The following is a 25,316-nucleotide window of genomic DNA, read 5'->3' on the forward strand; positions in this document are numbered from 1 at the left end:
GGCGGAAAAATGGAAGGCGTTCGTCCAAATGGGGAAAGGCGGTCCACCGAACTTGCTAGAATCGTCGCGTGATTCGCTCGCTTCGGTTAGGCGTTCTTCACTCCTCCAGGGGCACTTTGCCTCTTTCGGCACTTGGACAACTGGCCGTTCCGTTCCTTCGGCGCCATTTCCCGGGAGATTGACCCTACTCTTACTGAAGTCCGGGGGTTGACGCTGAAGATTGAGGAAAAGATGAGAAAAGGGGCCAGCCTGTCAACAACTCGTCAATCACCACATGGTCAGATTCCACTATTGACCATCATTGAGTCAAGTCATTACTCCTTTTTGAGTCACTAAAAGATCACCCAAGGGTCTTCCGCTGTGAAAGTGGATACATCCCTCCCCACTCAGGAGGCGCATCCCAGCTTGGCCTGATTCCTGAATTATTGATCCAGCCAAGGCATCAGGTTTCTGCCAGCCTGGCCAGATCGTTTGATCTCTGTTTCAGTGGATGTGGGCTGAAGGGACCCTTTCTCCGTTAGTCACAAAGGGGCCATTTCTAGCAGCACTCGTAGTAGTGTATGAGACAAATATACGGAGTACTCTTAAGTTACATAATAGTAGTAGATTGTTAGTAGTACTTGTGGTAGTAAAGTAACCATCATATACTTAGAAAATCAATACATACTGCTTAATTGCTGAACACGATTATTATGATCAGTAGTACTAGTTGACTACTACATAGCGGACCAACTTGGTGCGCTAAAGTGGCGCGGAAAGAAATATATATATATATGTTTAAAGGCAACCATGTAAATACTGGGACATACTATCTACATCATAAATATATATTGTCCAGACAATGCAATCAAGCCCATAATCTACTCTAGCAACCCAGCAGCCACTGTTTCACCCCCAGCTCGTAGTACAATGCGTGTAGGTGCCTCAAGAGGTACAGCCTGGTCCATCTCAACCACTATCCGTGCCACAGTGCCGGGTGCAACAATCTTGGGCTTTTTCTTAATGCTTGCGCCAGTCACCTTGTCCAAGGTTGCGACCAGTTGGCTGATCCGGCCGGGTACGTGCAGGCGGCCCCGGTGGATGTCCACCATGCTGGGCAACAGATGGTCAAAGGCCAACACCTTGCACGTAAACGAAGTGACATTGGCAATGGGTGCCGAGGCACGGCAGATGACATCGCCAGATCGGAGATGGATGGGATCAATATTGACCAGGTTGAGCGTGACGTTCTGGCCCGCCACCGCCCAGTCGTTGGGCTCCCCGTCCACTTCCAAGCTGCGTATCGTGGCCTTTTCGCCACTTGGCATCGTAAGGATCTGATCGCCAACTTGGAGACTACCGGCGTCGATGCGGCCAGAAATGGATAGAGGATTCTGAACGCTGCCCCGGAAGACGTCCCCAATGGTCATTCTCAATGGCTTCTCAATAGCATGGGCGTAAGGTTCCGTAGCTTCAAGCTCCTCGATCAACGTATGACCCTTGTACCATGAGACATTCGGGTCTTCGCTGCGTCTAGTTACGTTATCGCCGCTAATACCCGAGCAGGGCACGAAAGCGATGTTTTTGGCTTGGAATCCAGCAGTTGTCAGGAAAGAAGAAACCTGCTGTTCGATCTCTTCAAAGCGACCTTGGTCCCATTGGACAGAGTCCATCTTGTTCACAGCAATGATGATCCTCTGCACACCCATACTCCGCACGAGGAGAGCATGCTCCTTCGTTTGACCCTTGAGTCCAGACTCAAAATTGCCTATGCTAGAGTCGATGACGAGAACAGCAAAATCGGCTTGACTGGCGCCCGCAATCATATTGGGTACAAAGTCCCGATGACCCGGAGCATCCACAATCGTAAACACCGTACTCTCCGTCTCGAACTTGTTGGTTGCAATATCAATAGTAACACCCCGAGCTCTCTCCTCGGAGCCTTGATCCAATACCCAGGCAAGGGCAAAGGATCCCTTCCCAATCTTCTCTGCCTCTTTACGATATTTCTCTAACGTGCGCTGATCGACAGCTTTGAGGTCGGCCAGCAGGCGTCCCATCAACGTACTCTTTCCTGCGTCGACATGACCTAATAACTTGTCAGTGGCGTCCATCCGCAGAGAGACGGGTAGTACGAACCGATAACGGCGAAATTCATGGCTTTCTTCCGTTGCGTTTTCTGGTATTCAGACAGTACATCTAGGTTCTTGCTCTTCACATTCACCTTCTCCTCCACACTCAGGCTGTTCATGCCTTCAGCCAAACCGGCCTGGGATTTCTTGTCACCTGCTGACTTAGAAGCAGGTTGTTTCGATTTGAAGCCTGCATGTCCATTAGGGAGTATCTATATCTTGCGCCGAATAGCCAAACCTTTTGCAGAGCTCTGAGCATTCAAGACAACATCGTCGGGGCTTGGGCCTGCAAAATCAAAGGGTTCAGCAAGTTCTTGACCGTATATTTTGATCAGATCTAATGTGCTGGCGGATAGGTGGCTGGGCTCGGCCATCTTTGGGCGTGTCGCTTCTCCAACAATCGTGCTGGCGAATGTAGACGGTGGTGCGCGAATGTTGAAAGCGGCTTCTTCTTCCTGCTTCTTGCCGGTTGAAACGGGTGGTTCCATATCTGCCTGCCCAGTGACCTCCGGACTGCTTTGCTTTCTCGGCTCTGGGGACGGCATTTTCTGGGGCGAAGGGCTTCCCAGCCGCGATCCTTTATTGAGTGACCGAAGCGATTGCAGACCCTCAGACGATTTCTGTGGCTTGCCATTGCTAGCGAGTCTCTCACGGAGAGAAAGGGCGGGGCTCTTTCGCTCAGTGGAAGATGGCCGGGAGCTTTCAACTTCAGACGGAGGTGTAGGGGTCGGTGCAGCAGACTTCTCTCCCTCTTTCTTCTTGCGCGCAGCAGCCAGAGCAGCCAACTTGGATACCTTTCCGGAATTCTCAGGAGCTCCACCAAGCAGACCCAAACGGGGATATAGAGGCTCAACGAGTATGTCTGCCTTACGGTGTGCAGGGATGTTGAGCCACGGTGCATCGCGAAAGAAGTCGGCTGCCGAGAAATGTGCAGTCGAAGAGGCCGGAGGAGACAATGGAACAGGATATACAGGCACTAGGAAGTCTGTTAGAACATACTTCAACTTCCGTAACGGCGTCAGTTCAAAGCAATCAATCACGAGGGGTAAGGGTAATGCTCACAGTTTATGAAATCCTGACCGACAGTACGTATATACGCCGACTTGCAGGCGATCCAAGCCCAACCACCATAGTATAGACGAGCAGATGCGCTTACCTGTGCTTGCTTTTGCCTTGACAGCCGGAGCCGGAGCCGAAGCCTGTTTCTTCTTGACCTCCTTCGTCTTTTTACCTGCATCCGATGGTTCTTATTAGCCACCGATGAAGCAGGTCGCCAATTCTGCTGTAACGCAGTCCACATATTCTCTTCCGGAGAGGAGTGATAACGAACCTCTCAGGTAATTCACAGACTTCTCAACATCATTGTAATAGTGCCATAGCGCCTCTTGCACCTCATCGCGAGTCGCGGTGACAGGAGGGTCCCCTGCACGGAGCTGGTTCAACACTTCTGCAGTGCACTGCTCAAGAAATTCCTCCTCCTCGGGATCCGGGGAATCATAGTCATCGTCAAAGTCATCTTCGTCGTAGCTCACAGCCTTAACGCGATGGCGCGACATGGTGGTGGTGGTGGTGGTGGTGGTGTGTTGTTGTTGGGAGCGGGGCAGGTTGCTAGGGAGGGGTTTTCCGGGAGACGGTAGGTTTAACGAGGGATTGGAGAATTCCCAAAGAAACAAATACGAGAAAGAAAGATATAAGTAAACAGCACGCTACGTGCTTTGGTGAATGCCCGAATGTGAATGGGCCAAGAGGGTAGAGTCAAGAAGTTGGCAAAACAGAGAGCCGAGTCGGAGGCTGTCGTTGTGGAGGAGCTGATCGAATCCCACCACGTCATTCCCCGCTCGGTGGCCTCAGGCCGCTCAACTACTGCGGATGGTTCTTCCATCACGAATATCCCTCAAAGCAATCTACAGCGCCTTATTTCCAAGCTACATTCAATGCACAGCATTTTGAGATCACCTTTTGAACAGATAAATTGTGGTATTTTCTATCTATCGAGCGACTCTGATGTCACTCCCAAATTTACTTCATGTATACCCAACTATGACCGGACATCCAAATGTCGCCTCTATCTTCCTAAGACCTCCAGAACTGGTCGATATAGCAAATCGATAATATCATAAGGAAACGTCGTCAAAGATCTATACCCGGATTCGGGCGGAGATGTTCACTTCAAGGGACTTCCACTGAAGAAGTCACCCGCTCCAGGGCCAGCAAAGCTGCCGTTGCTGGGCGTCAGAGCGATGGAGCGTCGGAAGGCCTGTCTGGGTGTGGCTGGGGCACTAGCAGCGGCGCCGACAACATCAGACGTGCTAGGAGTGTTGCGACCGCTGTTGTTCTGCATCGTAACCGCCGTTCCGGGGCGGGAGAGCACGGTTGGGACACCGTTTCTGGGAGGGGGTCGGAATCCAAGTTTGGAACCTTCGCGGAAGATCTCTTCCAATATTTGAGACACAATACCTGCATCTTCGTATTCTTTGAATTTCTTCCATAGACGTAGGGCCATGCGTGCGTCCTCGATGGAGTCGTGTCCTTGGTTGTCATCGGCCGGCTCCTCTTGGATGTATTCCTTGAATACCGCCCAGGCCAGATACCGAAGACTGAGACGGCGGTTCTTTCCGGGGTGGAAGAACAAGTATTGGGTATCTACCGTCTGACTCTTGGGAACTTGAATGTTGACTTTGCGGAAATCAGAGGCTAAGCCATGTCCGACAAACACGCAGCCTAAGTTGAGGAGCAGCCAGAGTTTCTTGTATGCCACCTTTAGCGGGACAAGGTTGTGCTGACTGACCCTAGGGTCCAGATCCCCGGGCTTGATGCCTGAGTACTGAGTGACATAGTCGACAATATTCTCTTTGATGGTAATGTAGTCGTCGATGAAGGGCACACCCTCTCGAATCCCTGAGCCTCGGAGAACAGATACCCTAGCAAGTCCGCTCTTGTTGGGGCGTACAATTTCCTGAGAGCCATCCGCTTTCACATCGATTTCTGCTTTCTCGAGATCGACAAACTCGGTATCGAGAGCAACAGGCGTACCAGGGGTTGGCTTCTCCTCTTCGGAGAGCGTGACGCGAGATTCTACCGGACGGCCACCACTGGAAGAGGGAAGATTAGCGCAAACCACGTGCTACTGGAAGGGGGTCAACTTACTTTAGCGACCAGTCACGGAAGAGAAGAGTGGTGTCGAGCGTGTCTTTCCAAGTATCATCCATAGCATGTCGACCATCTTGCACCTGGTAGGCTAGCACGCACGGTATTTTCCATGGTTGATTGAAGCGGAGGGCTTCGTCTTTGTCGACTTCTGTGACAAGGAAGTCATTGAAAAGATGCCACTTGTTCTTGGCTTCCGGTTCACGAGATGAGATGGATACGTTGATAAAAGAGACTAGATGTGCCTTTTGGTGCTCTGGAATATCGATCTCACAAACCAAACCCACCAGGTCATATACCACGAGACCTGGCATCTTGGCTTGGACTCGTACTTTTAGGTCTTCACCTTCGAAGCATAGAATTTGACCACCGTCGATGACGATTCCAACTTCTTCCGGCAACCACCCAGGAATCGCCCACAGCCGCCGGCAGATGGGGTTGGTGAGAGCCGCATTAAGCATCAAGACCTGAGGCATGCGGTGAACAGATTTCCGGATAGCAACTTGCTGGTATCGACGGCAGTAGTTGCACCATCCTCTATTCTGGGTTTCTCGCTCAATGCTGGCCCGTAAGATATTCGAGAACCGGAAGGCAGGATTCCTGCGAGCTTGCTTGATATCGATCGCAGGATAGTTCAGCTCGTTGACAAGGGAGTTGCCCGGTCTCACAATCTCGTTCTGGCAGAACATACAGCGAATGGACTCGGACGCGACTGTCGCTAGTCTGTGGTCTAGGTCGTCCGAGCTCGGCGAGATCATACGGAAGTCGTGCGAAATTTGACCCAGGAAGAATCTGTTGACAGCCTGGATCGCAGCCGAAAGTGACTTGTTTGTCAGGTTTTCTTCAAACAGACCCAAGTTGGATGCTTCACGGTAACTACTGAAGGTTTTCAAAAGGTTCGTTGCTTGGCAGTTCTGGCCGCTCGCTTTCTCGAGCATATCGAATAGGTAGCCCATCTCGCAGAGCAGACATGTCTCGAAAATACAAGAACTTGCTGCGTGATGGAGAGCCACGTTGCGGATATAAGGGATGAATTTGAATAGCTGAAGGAGAGCGTTGGTAAAGGAATTGGCAATATGTGTTTCCAATCCAGAGAAGGTCGTTTGGTTGTAGAATCTATCCAGAATATTAGATGCTGCATATCACTCCTCAGAATACAGGGACACTTACCTGAAGTCGAAATCATCGACACCAAACCTACTGTACTTGATCTCAACATTACTGTATTTAAGGAGAGGATCATCGTCCGTTTCTCCATTGATTTTGGCACCCGCCAGAGCCTCGGCAGCATCACTGATAGCCCCTTCTGATTGCGCTTTACTCTGCTCTCGTGCTTTCTCACTCAGGAATTTGGGAGCAATAAGGGCAGGCTCTGCAGACGACAAAGCGCGTGTGTTCTCGACTTGATAACGCCGTGTCTTCTTCGGATTCGGCGCATGGTGCCCGAGCTCTGCCGGGCGGAGATAAGGAATCAGAGCCTGATCTACTTGAGGAGGGGGGCTGCCGACTTCGAAGATCAGATGGCTCGGCCACGCAGAGAAAAGACGGTCGTGATAATATGGCATGCCGATCATATTCAGGGGCGTTTCTGGAGACCAATCCAGGGTAGGGGGACGAGGGGCTACATCCCCGAATTCCGCCTCTTTGCTCATCTCATTGAAATGAACCTTTGCTGGTGATCCCCATAGATGAATTGCACATTCAGCGTCATTAATAGCCAGTGCTTCTCCGGATGGTGACAAGTCGATACCCAGCATGAAGGAAACGTTCGCCTGGCGGAGATTGATGGCATTCGGGTTCATCAGGTCCACAACTTGAAGCTGGCCTGTCTGAGATGCAATAAAACTCGTTGTATGCAGCTTTGGGTGCATTCGTACATACGCAGCTCCGGCGTGGAATGGTATTGGGGGTAACGGCGAGAGGGTCTTTAGGTCGTATACATTGGCCAACGGATCGACGATCGGGGAACCCAGATGCCTGACAGAGAAGCCGCAGGTAACCAAAAGATCGTTCCGAGCATCCATATCATTGACTGCAGTTCCGTGTGCTTTCCACGTCTTCACCACACTGAAGTCATTCAGGCTCAGCGCGTTGACTGAGCCCGTATCTGTCGCTCCGCAAAGGTATCGGCTCTTCTTCATGATTGTGTAGTTATAGTCTGTGTGTAGCTTGTCGATTATGATTCCCTTATCAATATCGATTGTAAACATCGATTTCTGACATCCTGCCACTATAATTCGGTTGGTTTGGGCTGTGAAGCTCATGCAGCGAAGATCGGTCATCTCTTCGTGAGCGATATGCCATTGTGTCAAGCCGCGCCGTGTTATCATGTGCACACTTTTCGGGGAGAGCGAGATGACGCCTCTATCGTGAAAAATAATCTGCCGTACCGGTTCCGTCGCAGGATGTGCCCGGACAGAGGTATATCGCTGGAGCTCAGGGCCGAAGAAGGAGGTGATTCGTCCCTAATGGAGTACACGAACGCTGGTCAGCACAGCCTTCGGTGATAGCTGCAAACAACGGAAAAACCGACAAATTCATTTCCCACCCACAATAACTCCATCACATCATCAAAAGCTATTGCGGTTGCGATTGTCGGCAGGGCATGCACGCTCGGTGCAGGCACCGGAATGCGCGACAGTTCATCCCAATCGGCCTCCATGGCCTTGACATCGCACCCGGCAAGGGTGTCGAGCTCAAGATAGGTACGGTCTTCGAATTATTGCGGTGTCAAGAAGTTTCAGGCAAAGCGTTGGGTTTGTCCATTGGGGGTCAGGGCGAAAGCGGGCATCGTTCGGCGAAAGCGCGAGTGCGGGGAGAAGGTCTGGCTGGAAAAGGCGTGGTCTTCGAACTCCGGACCATCAAGCACAGGGACGGCAAGATTCACAAGCTGGCACCCACAAGCACAGTCCCAGGCTCTCGGCTCTCGTTTCTGGGAGCAACAGCAGACGAGACAAATGGTCTCTGGGGAAGGGGTACCTTCCAGTCAGAGCTGCCGGCAATGGCTGATGAGGTACCGACGCATAATTTCACGTGACTTCAGCCCGAGCGGGACAAACATCCAGCACATCACGCCGTTTCTTCGTCACCGCCTACTGCATAACTACGTACTATGATTGCGATCCTCATACACATGATGTAGTTCTTGCTTAGTCGTGTTGTCTTCTATTTTTTTTTTTTTTTACAGATCTCGCTGTTTATAATTCAAATTCCGTCAATTTCTAGGGATGTGACAGTAGTCAGGATTATGCTCTTCCTTCAAAAAGCGAAGTACCTGTATAGCTAACATTTGATATATAGTGGCTCGACTGATGATATCAAATGATACAGATCGCCGAGTTGAAGTGAAAGTGTTAAGTAGTAGTATGAACACTTACAAAACGTATGAACAAGAAGAATCATATAACGATCGTCAGACTACTAACCAGTTGACCGAACTCTTATCATAAAGAGACATGAATCCGCTCGTTCCTTTACCTACCGCAAGTGCTCAGGACTCCAGTAGGGTAGTAAGTATTGGGATCGCCATGATAACAAAAAAAGTCCACTATAACTACTTGCCAAGCTATAACCAGACCGCTGCCTACACCTCATCCCCATACCTCCTCATCTTGACTACACACCCTTCTCCGCATGAAAGAACCAATGTAAGAACCTGCCTCTCCTCGCCGACTCTCTTCTCCATCCTATACCCCTCCGCCTGCTCGATAGCTTCAAAAGTCTGCAGCAATCGCACGATGGTGTAACCAACCTCCAGCAACGCAAATTCCTGTCCTAAGCAAACTCTTGGTCCACCGTTAAACGGCAAATACCCCCAGCCTACATCCTTCAGCGCATCGTTCTCCCACCGCTCGGGTCGAAATTCGTCTGCGTCGGCGCCGTAGATATCCCTACGCCGGTGCATCGCATAGACACAGTATCCTACGGCCTCGCCTTTTCTGACGAGGATTGGTGCGGTGCCTGTTGGTCCGCCCCCTGTGGGGAGGGTTGTGGTTTTGGTGGCGGCGCGCGAATTTACAGGGACGGATGGGTAGAGGCGAAGGACTGGGATGTTAATGAAATCAGGGTATTGCGAATGATATTTTGGGTAGGTTGAGATTGAAATACCTTCTTTGATGACGAGTGAGAGATACTGAAGTGATTTGACCTGGGTTATAGTAGGGGTCGGCGACCTAAGTCCCACCCCAACTGTATCACTGATCTCGGCCCGCAACTTGAAAAGGACGTGAGGATGCTGGACAAGTAGACGTCTGGATTTGTGTCAAGAGTCAGCTTTCCCAGAAACAAACATTGGTACATTGGCCCTTACATTGTCCAAGTGAGGCAACAAGCCGTAGTATCCCTCCCAGCTAACAGGATATTCAGGCACTGATCCCGAAGTACTTTCGCGTTCCGCGTTTCCTCGATCAAGGCATCAATGAAGATGTAAGGCTCTGTCTTGGTGTCCCGAGACTTGTTTGTGGCTGAAGTCAAGGCCTTCTGTACAGCATGATCTACAAATTCATGGCATATCTTACACGCTTTCCGAAATTCTCTCCCGCCTAGAAGCCAGTAGAAGTCACCTAATCGTCCGCGCTTTGCCAAATACTCCTGTCCAAGATTGAAAGCGTTCGCAAAGTCCGTTTCCTGGCCTGTGATACCCTCTAGTTGGAGAGATGGCAGGTGTTTTCCAAACAGTAGAAAGAGGGTGGTCTCGAAAGTAAGGCGAAAGAATAGCGGCTGTAGATCGACGCCGTTGTCGTCAGGAATGCTGGAGATGAGGCTGTCTACGGCGCTGCGTATCTGCTCAAAATTGGTGAACCGGTTCGTCATAAATTGTGGACGTAGCAGCTCGCGTGAGTGCCGCCAGTGTGCGCCATCCTGAGTGAAGATCCCACTCCCCAACAAGGGCAAGAATGTTGGGGGTCGTAGTCCGAGTCCAAAGTCTGAATTATTGTTCGTCAGCAGTAGCAAGAGCGTCCGAGGTACAGCACTGACCATCAAATTGGGTCGAAAGAAGGGCCTGTATGTTCTGAGGGTCGATGGTATCGACTCCTCGAGAGAACAGGAGATTTTGCTCGAACGTTGTGCCAGACTTAGCAACGACATTAAGGAAGAACTTGAGAATCTGCTGCCTACGGTCATAACGAAATGCTCGAACAAGTAGATCTAGGCCCAGTGGCCAAGTCGAGTTCCATTGTCTGAGCGGAAGGCACCCTTTAGCGGAAGCGACTTGGTTGTTAGCCTGGAATACGGGTTAGAGAATGGTAAACCAAGGTTGGTAGTCAGCGACTCATACTCGCAGTTCTTGTTGATGGGCAATGAACCTGTAGGTAAGCGCGCATAGTATCAACGCTCCCACGATGAGGCCAGGTGCTGTTGAGCCGAAAAATGCCATATCGCTTGCTTGAATTGAATTTGGGTGAAGGGTAAGAATAAGATTCCCAGATCACGTACCGGGTATTCAAAGCTATCATGTATTCATATATGACCCTCACCACCTACTCCGTGGTTGCATCTGTAAGATTATTCAGGGGCAGAGCGTGTACGCCCAGGCAATTAAAGTTGCACAAGTCCGTATTCGTAGGAGTTGATGACTCCCGAAAGCGCCACCGTAGGGGAGAGTAGTGGGGTAGATAAATGGATCCAAGTCTAGACACTTCATCTCACCATTATGCTTCCTTGTTGGCGTAGGACAGGCCAATCATCCGTCAACCCGGTCCAAGGTTGATACTTAAAAGTCCAGATATAGTTTCACCAACCCACATCCCCGCTATTAATATCTGCGGCTTAGCCAGGTAGCTAGGCCTGCCGGCTGACCAGTGACTGCGATGGGTAGTCCATCAGCGCCCCAGGCTTTTCATTTGCTGGTAACGAAACCCTTACCACATTATCCCTGGCGGATAGTCCCGTCCCCGTCACACTAGACTGCGACCCTGATCAAATAGACGAGGTTGAAGCTGCCGCACCCATAATATCACTGGTATAATTTCGTTTCGTCGCTTGAACACGATTAACGTCAGCAGTAGCGCCAGCTTGCTCGAGACCATGGATCCTTTTTCTATTACCGTGGGGACATTGGCGCTTTTAGAGGCGTGCCAGCGTCTGATCAGCTTCTTAAGGGATATCCCGGCGGCCCTTGCTTCGATACAGTCCGAGATCGGAATTCTAACTGCAGAAGTGGAGTCGTTGCGAAGCGCTGTCGAATCTATCGGAGAGGTTATTCGACGCCTCGATGTAAAGGCTGCCGTGACAGAATTGAGCCCGTACTCGTCTACCCAAAAGAGCCATAACCTTCACAACATAGTGGAGAGATGCAGACAGAGCGTCCGTCATTGTCATTTTCTTGTGACGCGGCTTGAGACGTTGGTCGCTGAGATCTATGGAAAAGCAGGGCCCGCAGTTGGGGGAAAGCTCGATGCTTTGGGCAAAGAGTTTCGCAGGCGCGACAAGTCACAGAGTCTGCAGCGACTGCGAGACGAGTTATCCGCCCAAAAGCAGTCCATCGAGCTTTTGCTTACCATCCTACTTGTGTGAGTGTTGATCATATGCTGTCAATTTCTAGGGCTAAGGGTATCCGTGTCTTCTAGCCACAACGGACAAGAATCGCAGGGGAAACTGGATCAAATGATGACAAAGCTGGAATCCCTTGAAAAGCAATTGCAGCAACAACTGCGCAGGAAACAAGAGGAGCTCGGGCGGTCTGCCACGGTGGGCAGCAAGGAGGAGGATGAAGAGGACGGAGCAACATTATTCAGTCTGAAGAGATCTTTGACCTCCGTTACTACAGCTGTGTCTGTCATACCGCGAAACAAGTTTTTTGATACTCCTCAGCGTGTCAGAAGCTTCTACACAGGACGAGTAAATCTCTTGGAGAATTTGCGGCAAATTCTTCTAGATCAAGAGGACGAGTCGGTGCAGGAACAACGGCGATTTGTTATTTGCGGCCTCGCTGGGTCGGGGAAGACACAATTCTGCTCCAAATTCGCAGAGCAAAATAGAAATAGGTGGGCAAAGCTCTTCTCATAGCGGACCGTGGCATCTTCTTTAACGCCTGCTTATCTTGTCAGATTCTGGGGGGTCTTCTGGATCGACGCCAGCACCCACGAGCGGGCGAAGCAAACATACGCGGACATAGCCAAGTTGGGAGATGTCGAGCTCAACCCTAAGGCAGCCATGCACTGGCTTTCGAGTCAAGAAGAAAGATGGCTTCTCCTGATCGACAATGCCGATGATGCTCGCGTCGAACTCGATGACTATTTTCCACAAGGCGAACGAGGGATCATCATCATCACGTCTCGCAACCCTGCCCACAAGATTCACGGCAATGTTGGGCCATGTTTCTTTGAGTTTGAAGGAATGGGAGAAGATGATTCCAGTGTCTTACTTCTGCGTTCAGCTCAGTTGGCACAACCTTGGGATGCTCATTCTTCGTCATGCGCCTCCAAAATAGCCAGACAACTGGGATTCCTCGCACTTGCTCTGATACATGCGGGGTACGCTATCAGAGAAAACATTTGCTCTTTGCAAAACTACCTGAAAGTTTACGACGGCAGTTGGCGAAAAGTCCGACGAGCGTCAGGGGAGAAGGACGAGATTCTGAGTGCCGCTGCCTCATACGAAATCTGCTACCAGGGTATCGAGGAAAGAGCGACACGAGCATCCGCAGACGCCATCCAATTGCTCAAGATGTTCTCTTTCTTCCATTACAAGAATATTCGCTTCGACATTCTCAAAAGATCCGTACTTAACCCTGCATTCGAGAAAGAAGCACGTGAGGACCACGGCCAGGACAACCATCAGCGACCATTGACCTGGTACCAGAGGTATAGAGACCTGCGTCTCTCCATCTTGGCGTTTATTATGGAAAGCCGGGGCCCGCCTGCCTTACCACGCTGTTTACGCGAGACACCAGCAGCTGATTTTGACGAGTCGAGAGTACGGTACGCGCTTAGAGAACTTACACGGATGTCTCTAATCACCCACAACGAGGCAAATGACAGCTACTCGATACACCCATTTGTACACAGATGGGCTCGGGAGAGACCGGGCATGAGCACTGCAGAGCAGGCTGTCTGGGTTCATATCGCAGCGGTGGTGCTCGGCCGGTCCATTCTCCTCCCACCGCTGGGTGAAAGTGAAGACGAGGAACTCTTTCGAAGGGACGTACTTGCTCATATAGACCATATCCACGCCTGTCAGAAAGTTAATGAGCAGACAATCCGGGCGAATCGAACACGTCGCTGGTATGGGCTTATCCAGTGGCCTGGACCGGGGTCGAGGTTTGACCGCGAGCAAGCCCTACGCTATGCGAAGTTCAGCATTGTGCTTGCCCAGTCTGGACGCTGGAAAGACGCGGAAATCCTACAGTTAGCTGTGAAGGATTATACGCATTGTCTCTTGGGTTTGGACCATCCCTCAACACGGCGAGTAACGCTGGCCTTAGCACAGAACTACTGGAATCAAGGGCGTGGGGACGAGGCTGCGCGATTGCAACAAACTGTCCTGCAGGCTTGTATTTCTTCGCTAGGTCCCAATGCTCATGAGACTCTTATGGCGAAGGATCTTTTGGGCCAGACAAGATGGCAAGAAGGGCGATACACCCATGCCAGAGCACTACAACAAGAAGCCGTTGACGGGTTAATAAAACTCAAGGGGATAGACAATGAAGATTCCCTAACGGCCATGGGCAGTCTCGGCCGTACCATGGCCAAATTCTATGAGAACCTAGATGAAGCCAAGTCACTACTCAAACGGGCATTCGATGGAATGAGCAAGGTACTTGGGCCAACTCATACAAAGACTTTACTCGTGCAAGAAGAACTCGCTCTTTTGGCGGTGCAAATGGGCGAAGAAGATCTATCCGAGCCTTTGCGCATGGTGCAACAAGTTCTCGAAACTCGAAGGGAAAAGCTAGGAAAAGAACACCCGTACACCCTTCTTGCCCTAGCGAGCTTAGCAAGAGTCACAAATGCTCTTGGTCAGCACACCAAGGCGGAAAACATCCTACGCAGCGGACTTTCTATTGCAGAGCGCAACCTCGGCGACAGCCACATAGGGACCCTTATGGGAAAAGTCTTACTAGGAACAATCCTTGTCAACCAATCTAGATTTGCCGAGGCTGCTTCAACACTCCTCGATGCAATGGAAAGGCTACGGCATCTTACTTCCTACAGGGGAGACTTTCATCCAGATCGGCTGGGTGCCATGATTGAGCTTTCGAGGTGCTATAAACTTCAGGGAAGGTTTGATGAGAGTGTTCGATACTGCGACGAGGCTATTGAGGGGTTGCAAAAGATTAGTGTGACGCAGCACCCATTGGAGAGAAAGTTGTGGGCCCAGAAAGCAGAGATTATCGCAATGAGAGAGCCGGAAGGTCACCGTTGATCCTAATTGTCATCTGTTGGGACATATATTTCTCCGTCGCCTGGCTAGCTGGGCGCGATACATCGCTTTTATTCTAGCGGTTAGTGCTTCAACATTATCTTCTTTCCCTCGATACGGGTGAGCTTCATACAAGAGAAATTTTGTGATCCCAACACTATGAAATTTTGATTTGACCCGTTGTATGATCATGACCTACGTGGCCTGTTTGGGATCGAGAATGTTGATTTGAACGGTCGTGATCTCACGCGCAACTCAACGCCTAGCCCATCTTCCACTCACAGATACCACAAGTTTTTAGCAGAGAACCTGTAGATAGCTGTGCTACAGTGAGTTAAATCTCATCGCGTGGCTGTCTTCTGTCCTCCCAGGGATGAGCTCGATGCCCCTCCCATATTGTAAGCTGCTATTTTATGCCGTACCCAAGCAGCTTGTGCCGTTCTTTTCCGTATATGTTCTCTCTGATCTTAAATCCCACATAGATATGTAGCGAGAATTTGTCTATTCGCATAATCGTTTGAATGTTTCTTCTAGCAGCCGCAGTAATTAATGTGGAGTGACTGCAGCAGTGTCCTGTGCATGACGTCCGAGGTCAACCTAGTTAATACCGGAGATAAGCAATATGAGAAGAGGCGAGTCTAATCTCAAAATAGCCGTTTAATCCTCGAGTATAGCCCGGGCTTTAGGACCCACTGCTAGGATTGCTTAGCTCCGCGCCACAGCCCCTAACAGTATGCACCTTCCTAAGTGCCACGAGTGCATTTGCTCCAGCGCAAATCTAGCAGGAGATCTTCCTGTGCAGATAAATATGACAGGTGTTTGGAACCATCAGACAATAGATAGTTCTACGCTTGTTACTTGGCTGAAATCACAGTTAGTCTGTATTTACAGCTCGCCGAGGAAAGGCGGGTCCCATCGAGGCCAAGCTATGAAAGGAAAAGCTTGGTGAACCGAACGCCTCTGGCACTAAAATACAAAGTGGGAACGCTTTTGTGCTTTGAAATTACCCAGAACATATATTGTAGAAAGCCACTATTGGCATACTAGTTCGTTCCTGACTGTGCCCTTCGGTGGTCCGGCGGCTGTTGTCGGAGAACATGACGCCGCAGGGACCGGCCGCTCCACCATCTTCAGGGACGATATAATGGTACATGGTAATCCGGTCACGAGTATTCTATTCCATATCACCCAATATTATAGATGCAAAATGCGCGGGCCTGGGACTATGCAAGCTGTCCTGTGCAGCCTGGCCTTCATGGCTGGAGTTGCGGCCGAGGAAGATCCGGACTATGACCCATCCTTAAACTTTCGATCAAATAGTGTGACCTTCAGCATCCTCGACTTCTGGGTAGGATCGTAAGTTGTTAGATGGCACTAAGGTGTTGCATCGATGCTGACTGCGCAGATACTATAACGGTCCCACAAACGTGGAATTCGTTTTACACTGGGCTGGCTTCGAATTGGAGTTTCCATTGCCCCAATCTCGTCAACACAACGGTTACCAAACAGTATAATTCCACTGTGCTGGCCCTTACAGAGCCCAGCACCTATAATGTTGGCAGTGAATGCTTTCTTCACCATGTGGCCCAACAACTTCAATTTCTCCAGATTACCTGGTCCAAGCTGGGATGGATTACAAGAAGACGCTTCGTTGAAGTTCGCTATGTTTTCGTCGGAGTGAGGTGATCCCACCAGAATCAGAAGAATCTCAGCTGACACTCCCTAGTCCTAACTACCAGGTGGACGGCAAGGCGGTTAACAACTTCAACTGGACACTCAATCCAACCCAAGGCCCACCGTACAGTTTATCAAGCACCCTCACAGAGTATGACCCACAAGGGGGCGGGGGCTCCAACTTGGCCAGTTGCAACGGAAGTGACCCCATGGAGTGGAACTTATTTCCGGCTCCCTGGACTGTCAATGGAAATGGACTTTACCTGCCTGATCCGGTGCTGGATCTTCAATTTGATGGGAAAACCGCTAACCTCTCCTTGAATGGCTATTTCATCGGCTATGACACGGTTAAGGAAGGTACAATGACTTCTACTGATGGGATGCTTGTAGTAGGAGGGATTAAAGTATCCTTTTTGGGCGTCCTTGATGCCTATCATTCAGATGTCCTAGCCAACAACACTGCTACACCGACTTGGCTGCGCACTGTGGGATTTCAAAATAATTCCTTGAATGTTGGGTACACCAGCACAGCAAGCAATGTATCAAGGGGAAAATTGGTATTGGCTACTACGGTTGCCCTGACAGTTATAATAGGATTTGTCTAGACGGAAGCTATCGCTCTGGCAGATTCGTCGCGGCTACAGAGGTGCTTAAGCATGCACGGCAGTGGGAGGATATTCTTTTCTGTATGGATGGATCTGGCTTAAATGGTATCAATGACTTCGCGATAAATATGTAAATGTTAACTTCAATCGAGTCATTGAGCGTAAGTGTCAGCTCAGGTGCGGGTGTTCTCGCTTTAGATGACTGCATAGAAGACAAGATACTGCAGCCATACGCCTATCTCGAATAGCCAAGTATCTATATAGCTAGCATGTCATACAATTGGCTCAACTGAATCACATACCGTGAAACGGCATTGGGTCGAAAGGGCAGTAAATCACCTCACAATATTGGATCTTCCTATCTGAGACGAATGTGAGTTTAGGTAGTACCTGGCTCCTCTCCCTTATATTTCTTATCTTTCCCTCTGTTCCTCTAGTCAGCAGTTTTCTGGATGCGTAGTCCGAGGTCAATATGGGAAATGTCGGAGATAAGTAACTGTTGCGTATTAGTTCCAGGGTCCGGCTGTGCCCGGGCTCGTGGGCCCCACTGCTAGGACTGTCTAGCCCAGCGCCACAGCCCCTATTGATGCTATACGGGCATTGTATGGCATGGTAAATCAAAGTGAATTTCAAGAATTCTAATATAAAGCGGGCAGCTCCTTATATTGGATGAAATATTAATGGCTCTAGTGCCAAATAAGCACTTTGGTTCGGTCCTACTGTACCATTCGGTGGCCCGGCGGCTAATCATCGGAGAAAGTTTGATCGCACATCACTTCAGACTTATTCTAAGTGCTCATTTGATAGCCTGGTCGAGGATTATGTGAGAAGCCTCGGCAGGTAAGCACATCACCTGACCTCCTGTCTTTGTAGTCTTGTTCTACACTTCACCTCCTCAATTTATTATTCTTATTAGACTTGACGCGCTGGCTGCATCAAACCATCAACAATCCCATGTTCATGACTTGCTGCTCTGGGTATCTGGCCCAATGAGAGAATTGTAGCCACGGCACAATGCTAAATTCGCAGCTCGGGAATCCAGTCGCTCCACTGTTGCAACCACACCTTCATCAACGATGCGTCCACCGGACCCAACGTACGCAAAGCTGCACTATGCTTCTGAGCGTTGGTGGTATCCGCAGGAGGACGTATCCAATCACCAGAATCCGCCAGTGACCTGAAAAAGCCTAAGAGCGACGCCGCAGGGATTTCCCGCAAAGCCTCCTCATTGAGTTTCGGGTCAGATACACGGTTAGTCAGGTTCTGCACCCATTCCTTGAGCGGAATAATCTTGGAGGAACAGGCTTCGCTTATGATCTTTGCCAATGGCCCCCAGTTACTAAGCTGTGGGTTTGTAATATGATAGACCTCTGCGTTGTTCGACCCGGTGGAAGCCAACTGATCATTATGTCCCCCGCAGGCGATCTGAACAATACTTCGAGCAGCGATATCCTACGAAGTCAGTACACTACGGCTTTATCAAAGAACCATCTCGAGTAGTTCACTTACAATGGGCACCCAATCCACTGGCATTGACCCAATGCTGTCAGGCAATTCTTTCATCGTCTGAGATGTTCGTACCAGTGCCGGAAACCAGTCTCGTGTCGTCCACATACCTGCCTCAGCATCTATGGGCCCTCCCAGTTGACCAACACGGTGAACAGCAATTTTCTGTTTAGTGTCCTTCGCGACGAGGTCACAGAGAACTTCTGCTGCGTATTTCGATTCTGCATAGCCTTGACTGAGCACTGTTGACGGCCCATGCAGTGTTTCTGCAATGTGATCAGTTTCAGGCACAATGGTAGGGCGACCACTAACGGCCGCGATGGAAGAAATGAAATGGAATGCGGCCTGGCGAGGTGAGCCCTTGATTAAGTTGAGAAGCCGTCCCGTCCCTTCCAGCTGAGAACGGAAACTGGACAGTGGCAGATTGAAATTCACCATCCAAGCATTATGGAATACAATATCCACTCGCTCTCGCAAGTAACTGTATTCATCCGCAGTTAGCCCGAGTCTCTCTTGGCTCAAGTCAGCCTGCCAGAACTTGACTCGAGAAGTATCCACAAGCCAGCCATCAGCTAACCGCTTCTCACGAAATCTAGCGAGCTGTCGGCTTTCCGCATCTTCCGAACGATTGAGGCAATATACCTGTGCAATAGTCGGATCCTGCAGCAGCTCCTCTAGAAGATAGCTGCCAAGCTCGCCAGTCGAACCAGTCAGAAGGACCGTCTTTCCGCTAAGCTGGAGGTTCTGTGCCTGCTGCCAGATTGCATGCGTCAATTGATGCTCTTGTGGCCAGAAGCTCGATGTGTGCTTCTCGCCTTCCGCTTCAAGATGACCATGTAGTTGTTGGAAAAGCGTACTTGCGAGACGCCGGACCGTGGCTTGCTCATAGATGACGGCACTGGTCCACAAGGCAGCTATTTGCTTAGATTGACGCATGCGATCGGCCGCATCTTGCAGTGCCTGCGCGAGTCGAACTACCTGAAGAGAATCCATCCCTAGAGTGACAATATCGGCATCTAGATCCACAGAGATCCCACCCAAGATCCGAGAAACAGCCTCTTGTAGCCACAGCTCGATGCCTTCCATAGTCGTCTCTTGCAGTTTTTCCACGTCATTAATAGAGCCTTCGTTACCTGTTGCATAACTGTATAATTTATTGATAACATCCTCATAGAGCTGAGCCGTTTCTCGCCGGCGAAGTGACCCCTTGGGGGCCAGCGCAAATGGCCGATCGCGAGAAGCAACAGCGATACGGTTGTGATGGATTTGTCCATGGGCAGGCAACAAGCCGTTGGCATCTCTCACGAGGGGCTCCAGAGCCTGCTTCAGCCATTGTGGGGTCCATGTCTCCGGGAGCTCATCCCATAGAGGTTGAACTAGCAAGGCCACTTGGAATCGATTCTGGCCGAAAATAGCAGCACGATGAACCAAGGAATGGGATTCAAGGAGGTGCTCGGCATCAATAGGGTTCAGCTTTTCGCCGTTGTTTAGAACGATTATGTCATCTGCCCTTCCCTTTGATCGCCACAGGTGCGGTTTTGTTGGATGAGGTTCAAAAAGATCACCCGTTCGATATTCGCTAAGATTTGGAAAGGCGTGAAAAATGGCATGATACCGACGGGAGGAAGGTCGAGGGATAACTAACTCCCACAGTCCATCACCGACTTCCTCCATGCGATGTTCGAAGGCGGGATTCCATTCGAAACAATCCCAGTCCGCGGGGTCTTCACACAGAAGTGTCGGTGTGTAACCGGTCTCACTGCTACCCATCAACGTTTGCAGGCGAAAGTGGGAAGAAATTGCGTTTCCCGTGGCGCTTGACAGTGGTGCACCGCCGAAGTTCACTGCCGAAAAGCCCTGCATCGCCTGTCGCCCCTTCTCAGATGACCAAAGATCCTGCAACGCAAACGGAGCGATTAGACACCATCGAGGTGGATTGGGAGTTGCCATAATCCGCGAGAAGAGATCTGGGGTCAAAGGTCGATCCGGGGATAGTAGAAAAGGTGTCTCGTAAAATATGCACTCAAAAACGCATACTATTCCAATAAAGTGGAATAATGGTCCGTGGCAGAATCGCATCTCACCCTTGTGTCGCAGAAACAACTGGGCGGTTTCACGATTCTGAGGCACGGGAAGCGTTTGCATCTGATCCATCGTTGCCAGATATCCATGGGTCAGAGTTACCGGTTTGGGAAGACCCGTAGTCCCCGAGCTGTGGATGATGATAGCTGGGCGGTCTTCTATGTCTGCAAAATTCTCTTGGTGGGGATACGGCTCGACAGGAGATGCTGCGAAGACATCCCAGACGGGATCCATACGCCATCGTTCCAACCCGAGATCAGAGCAAGCGACTTCAACCTGGTCAACAACTTTCTTTAGCTGGGGTCGCTCGCTACCGTCCACAAGCACCGAGCAATCCGTCTTCGACAGCAAATGATGAAAGGCTGCCTGTGAGTTGCGAGTGGATAGAAGTAGCGCCTAAGCCAATCAGTCAGAAATAAGCATCGATATTGTGGGGCAGGAACCTCCAGCCAGGAATGTGAGATGGCCATACCGCATGGCCTGTCTTCATGCAAGCTAGCTCAAAAACCAAGTATCGCAAGTCATTCGTTCCAATATAGGCAAGAATCTGCTGCTTTTTTCCGGGGAGCCTGCTGTCAATCCACCACGCTACACGGTTCACAGCAGCAGACACCTGCTGGAACGTTATACAACGCCATTCACAATCCGCCTCCTGGGAGCTGGGGTGCAGACAGTACAAGCGATCAGGCTGATCCTTCGCTTGCTGGTCTAGCAGCTGCGTCAAAAGCCGTCCTGAAACATCAGCGGACCCCATATTGCACTCAACACTCGATCCTATATTGCTGGTAGTGCGGTCGTTGTGAGAGAGAATCTTAGGCTTCTTTATACATTTGAACACCCCACTCCATCATTCCGGAGAAGGAGACCATAGGTACGTAAGTTACATAACCCGTGGTATAGGCTTGACGATCACAAAGTCCAGATGGCGGCAGCCTACATCCCTTGCTGTACGAGAAACGTTCTTTCTACGATCTGCCAATCATCCCTATCCTTTAGTCACAGTGATGATCCTTCAGACCTGCATATGAGAGGTATGCCTGACGTCAAGACTTTCCTTTCTCGAGTTCTTGCGACTTGCTCCAGGCTTCTATAACAGGCAACGCTGGCGTAGCATACATGCACGCAAGTTGGTGTCACTATGGCAACTTTGAAGAGCCCAATGGTAAAAACATGACGAACTACGACTAGAACTCATATGATTACGTCACCAGAATAGTAGCGTAATCGCATCTCGATCATTCTCATGCGTGTACAAGGCGGCAGATAGATGGGCGAATCATGCATTAGTGTGTTGATAACTGGCTCTGCGCTACAACCCATTCCATGGCAGACAGCATTTGCTTTATCTCTGGCCCTGATCGCGGGATGTTATGACCAGCCGAATGTTTGATTGACTTCTGAGTTTTGGAGTCGCAGAGAGACTCGACGAGGAAGCCACAATCATCCAACCCCGGTATATCTTCCTTCCCACGCAGGTGGACAGACGGAAGTGTTATACGTGTTGGTATCACATCTGGATGCAGGGCACATGGGACGAGATCAAGCGGGCGATCGAGGAAAAATGATACCGGCTCGCGTGTCATAGGCTTGGTTCCCTTAATCACCTTCACAAAACTCTCAACCACAGAACGAACTGGTTCCGGAAGTTGCGCAATCTGTTCGTCCTGCCCAGAGCGGAGACGTTGCTGATCGGCTGTTGAAAGAGAACCGATAACAGACTGACAATAAACTTCATCCGCAGCGCATGGAATCGTTGGCGAATAGAATATTGCGAAGCGAAAAGGCAGGGGCTCATCTGGATACGCCGTTTTATGCTCGAGCAGGAACGAAATCGAGATTGCAGCGCCTTGACTGAATCCCAAGACCCCGTCAAAAGGACCATGCTCGTCAATGGCCTCTTCGATCATGGCATGGGCTGCATCGATTTCCCCTGCATCAAACGATCGCGCCCAGCAGTAGTACGGAGGTGGGAAGGTGCTCCCAATGCCTAATTTCAGTTGGTGAAGCTCATTGTTAGCAAGTAGTGGCGTGCGTTAAATGACCGACAACCATACCTGGCGCAGGCGGGCATTCAACTTCAGCTGAGAGAAAATGAAACTCCCAGCTCGGGTCAGCATCTCGCATCAGCCCCGAAAGTTGATATCGCAGAATATCCGGCCCCGTGCCGTAGCCATGAAGGCAAAGGATTTTCATTCTGTTTGCTGCTTTTGGCTTGGTATTCTCACAGTATAGGATGCGGTTGGATACGGTTGGACAAAGCCCAGTAAGGCTGTTTCGAGTCGCATCATGCCGTTCGCCCTACCAATGGACTTTAAATGGCTCCAAGCAACCAGTACAATGGCAGAAACCAGCATCCATAGTAAGCTATCTTACCTATCAAAGATGTCCTTGCAGAGGCTGACGTTATCTATGATGTGGGTAGCGGGGTCGGCAGGGAGATGCGTGATCCACTTTCATCCGAGGTATGCAGGATTCCCATACTGTTCACAAGTAATAGGCAATCCATACTTGGAGGAAGTTAACAGCGATGCTGATTATCGTTTCACGACGCCATAAGGTGACACGAACGTTGTCGATCCCAGCGGTATGACTTGAACCCACCACGTAAAATATCGACTAAATTAGTGGCATTCCCCACGACCTACTGATGATGGTAAAGGCCGAGGCAAGTGATCCGGTATGTTATCACTAGACGAACTTTATCTCGCTGTTCTGCGCGAATTCTAGGATGTTGCCGGTACAGGAAGCCAATGCATCGATCCAAATAAGTTCAATCATCTTCCTGATAAGGGCGCTCACGGGTACTTGGCCCTTGCGCGCGGTCTCCACTTGTTGGAATTCTGATGAAAAGCTCCGGTGGCTCTTATTGGTCCATTGTCCGTATAGTCTACTAAGCATCGCTATTTATCCAAGGAAATTGCGGTATGTCCATCTACATGACGATCGTGAAAGACATGGACGCAGGTGAACATCGGGAAATACTATTCCTGTCTGATGGACGGACCCGCTGTTGTCCTTCTGCACGGCTTGATCCATTCCTCAACCCCCCTTGTACAACATCAATCACTAAAATGGCAGGTGGTTGACCTCATGGCTTAACAAAAGTTTCCAGCCTCGCAGTTTCAAGCAGTTTCATCGACCTTATACACCAGCTTTGAGGCCCGCACCTTGCCTTGCCGCAGCAAATCCAACCCCGAAGCAATCCCGGCTAGGCCTCCTGGCTTGACCTGGAACCGTTGGTAGGTGACCTGACGGCTCTGCAAAAGGACTTCGACGGTATTCGCCCATTGCGCTCCAAATGAGAGATTTTCTGGCTGGGCCTGGACTTCTTTGCCTCCCATCACATATGGCTCTCCAATCATATCGTATGCCATGGAAACATGCGTATCGACACCGCCTCGCGGGCATCGTACGTCTAGCAGTGCATTGTAACAGCCCCCGGAGGATGAAATGGCAGCGGCACAGATAGCAGCCGTTTGGTTAGTGGAAATTGTATCGAAAGCTAGCTCGAGGGTATCATCGGTAAACTCACGGATCCGGTCACCTACGTGAGGATCGTGATAGTCAAAGACGGCATCCGCACCCATTTCATGCATCCAGGCACGATTAACTTCTGAGCACGTTGTGACGACGCGCAGCCCAGATAGCTTTGCAAATTGGATCGCGAGGGAACCTGTTGACGTTGCACCACCGTAGATCAGGATGCTAGGGATGTCCTCATCATTTCCCTTCTCGTCTCTCTGCATATCCGCTATCTCATCATCACATGCCATTCCAGGGCCAGGGAGCTGCATGGACTGATAAAGATTCTGGCCGATAGTCATCATGCCAACACCCAAGCAAGCGGCTCCGTCAATGCTCATCCATTCCGGCACCCTGAATTGTATGTCCCCTTTCGCGATGACATACTGCGCAAATGCACCTCCATGAGGCTGCTTCACGTTACACCCGTGGACAAAGCCGGCAACGCGGTCCCCTTTCTTCCAAGGCTTCCTGACTCGTGGCCCGATAGCCTCCACGACACCGGCGTAGTCACAGCCGACGATGGTCCCTGTGCAGGTGTCGAAGTCAACGTGCTTCCAGTCCGTTGGGTTCAAAGCCACTATATTCACTTCGTTAACAACTTGCGCCCGGGTACATGAGATCAAAACTACACTTACCTGCTTGTGTCTTCACCAGGATATAATCATCAGGCAAAGCGGGTATCGGCACATCATCGGCCAAAGTAACTTGACCGCGCTCTCGGACAATGACAGCGCGCTGAACGGCCATGGTAATTGATCCTGAAGGGCGTCCACTGGTAATGGCAAACTCAAATCGTAACGCAAGAGCGGCTTGGAATGGATTCGAGACCCTGATTTAGATTCGAGAACTATCAAGTGAGCATATCAGCCTACAGTCTTATCCCTTCTATATAGCAACCAATTCCATGGATCTTCTTGGCCCGATAAGGAAGTCCCCTACCAAGAAATCCACACAATAACGATGACTGTGCCCTGCCTTGATGGAGTAACGAAGATCAAACATAGTTTATGACCTAAAGGATGAATACAGGGCTATAGCTAGCAGTCCTTGCGTCATTTGCCGTTCAGTTACCTTTCTTGGGATCTTGCATTACATGCCTGAATGTTTCTAGATTCCGCGGCCATCCTAACAGCAGCTAGCCATAACGTCACATTTCGAAGCCAAATTTGAGGATGAAGTATATCACGAATCAGATCAATGAATAATCGAGCTGATAGTCGAAGGCTAAGCTGTTAAAAGGAAGGCCGGGAGACCATATTGACTCACTTGAGGTCAGATTGAAGAAACCATCTTGAACATCAGC

At 50.3% G+C, this 25,316-nt stretch overlaps 8 protein-coding genes across 8 annotated transcripts; 2 read left to right on the plus strand and 6 right to left on the minus strand.

The window, feature by feature from the left end:
• Nucleotides 1–798: 798 nt before the first annotated feature.
• Nucleotides 799–3,866, minus strand: BO87DRAFT_328195 (putative translation elongation factor EF-1 subunit). Its single transcript, XM_025620208.1, has 5 exons — nucleotides 3,442–3,866; nucleotides 3,268–3,342; nucleotides 2,350–2,397; nucleotides 2,119–2,301; nucleotides 799–2,068 (listed from the first exon to the last, which is right to left on the minus strand). Exons 1-5 carry the CDS (start codon nucleotides 3,665–3,667, stop codon nucleotides 861–863), a joined length of 1,740 nt encoding a protein of 579 aa, XP_025482818.1. The 5' UTR covers nucleotides 3,668–3,866; the 3' UTR covers nucleotides 799–860.
• A 219-nt stretch (nucleotides 3,867–4,085) lies between these two features.
• On the minus strand, nucleotides 4,086–8,216 carry pan2n2 (poly(A)-specific ribonuclease). The gene is made up of 4 exons (XM_025628722.1): nucleotides 7,792–8,216; nucleotides 6,429–7,723; nucleotides 5,259–6,374; nucleotides 4,086–5,203 (listed from the first exon to the last, which is right to left on the minus strand). The coding sequence occupies exons 1-4, from the start codon at nucleotides 7,918–7,920 to the stop codon at nucleotides 4,276–4,278; spliced, it is 3,468 nt and encodes a 1,155-aa protein (XP_025482819.1). The 5' UTR covers nucleotides 7,921–8,216; the 3' UTR covers nucleotides 4,086–4,275.
• Nucleotides 8,217–8,623: 407 nt separating this feature from the next.
• On the minus strand, nucleotides 8,624–10,764 carry BO87DRAFT_373738 (cytochrome P450). Its single transcript, XM_025622623.1, has 6 exons — nucleotides 10,537–10,764; nucleotides 10,236–10,482; nucleotides 9,568–10,183; nucleotides 9,366–9,508; nucleotides 8,710–9,302; nucleotides 8,624–8,640 (listed from the first exon to the last, which is right to left on the minus strand). Exons 1-5 carry the CDS (start codon nucleotides 10,633–10,635, stop codon nucleotides 8,842–8,844), a joined length of 1,566 nt encoding a protein of 521 aa, XP_025482820.1. The 5' UTR covers nucleotides 10,636–10,764; the 3' UTR covers nucleotides 8,624–8,640; nucleotides 8,710–8,841.
• An 891-nt stretch (nucleotides 10,765–11,655) lies between these two features.
• BO87DRAFT_394329 (uncharacterized protein) lies at nucleotides 11,656–14,624 on the plus strand (the record flags this gene model as incomplete). Its single annotated transcript, XM_025625112.1, has 3 exons — nucleotides 11,656–11,770; nucleotides 11,803–12,244; nucleotides 12,308–14,624. The coding sequence occupies 3 exons, from the start codon at nucleotides 11,656–11,658 to the stop codon at nucleotides 14,622–14,624; spliced, it is 2,874 nt and encodes a 957-aa protein (XP_025482821.1).
• Nucleotides 14,625–15,828: 1,204 nt separating this feature from the next.
• Nucleotides 15,829–17,516, plus strand: BO87DRAFT_394330 (uncharacterized protein; the record flags this gene model as incomplete). Its single annotated transcript, XM_025625113.1, has 7 exons — nucleotides 15,829–15,977; nucleotides 16,027–16,057; nucleotides 16,159–16,298; nucleotides 16,348–16,879; nucleotide 17,061; nucleotides 17,149–17,152; nucleotides 17,411–17,516. 7 exons carry the CDS (start codon nucleotides 15,829–15,831, stop codon nucleotides 17,514–17,516), a joined length of 963 nt encoding a protein of 320 aa, XP_025482822.1.
• Nucleotides 17,517–17,822: 306 nt separating this feature from the next.
• On the minus strand, nucleotides 17,823–21,242 carry BO87DRAFT_450358 (NRPS-like enzyme; the record flags this gene model as incomplete). The annotated part of the gene is made up of 3 exons (XM_025628412.1): nucleotides 17,823–18,352; nucleotides 18,410–20,884; nucleotides 20,961–21,242. The coding sequence occupies 3 exons, from the start codon at nucleotides 21,240–21,242 to the stop codon at nucleotides 17,918–17,920; spliced, it is 3,192 nt and encodes a 1,063-aa protein (XP_025482823.1). The 3' UTR covers nucleotides 17,823–17,917.
• A 529-nt stretch (nucleotides 21,243–21,771) lies between these two features.
• On the minus strand, nucleotides 21,772–22,681 carry BO87DRAFT_394332 (uncharacterized protein; the record flags this gene model as incomplete). Its single annotated transcript, XM_025625114.1, has 2 exons — nucleotides 21,772–22,475; nucleotides 22,543–22,681. The coding sequence occupies 2 exons, from the start codon at nucleotides 22,679–22,681 to the stop codon at nucleotides 21,772–21,774; spliced, it is 843 nt and encodes a 280-aa protein (XP_025482824.1).
• An 852-nt stretch (nucleotides 22,682–23,533) lies between these two features.
• Nucleotides 23,534–24,760, minus strand: BO87DRAFT_450360 (zinc-binding alcohol dehydrogenase family protein; the record flags this gene model as incomplete). The annotated part of the gene is made up of 2 exons (XM_025628413.1): nucleotides 23,534–24,590; nucleotides 24,649–24,760. The coding sequence occupies 2 exons, from the start codon at nucleotides 24,758–24,760 to the stop codon at nucleotides 23,611–23,613; spliced, it is 1,092 nt and encodes a 363-aa protein (XP_025482825.1). The 3' UTR covers nucleotides 23,534–23,610.
• Nucleotides 24,761–25,316: the final 556 nt, after the last annotated feature.

This window comes from Aspergillus neoniger (assembly GCF_003184625.1).
Source record: "Aspergillus neoniger CBS 115656 unplaced genomic scaffold BO87scaffold_6, whole genome shotgun sequence".
NCBI lineage: Eukaryota > Fungi > Ascomycota > Eurotiomycetes > Eurotiales > Aspergillaceae > Aspergillus > Aspergillus neoniger.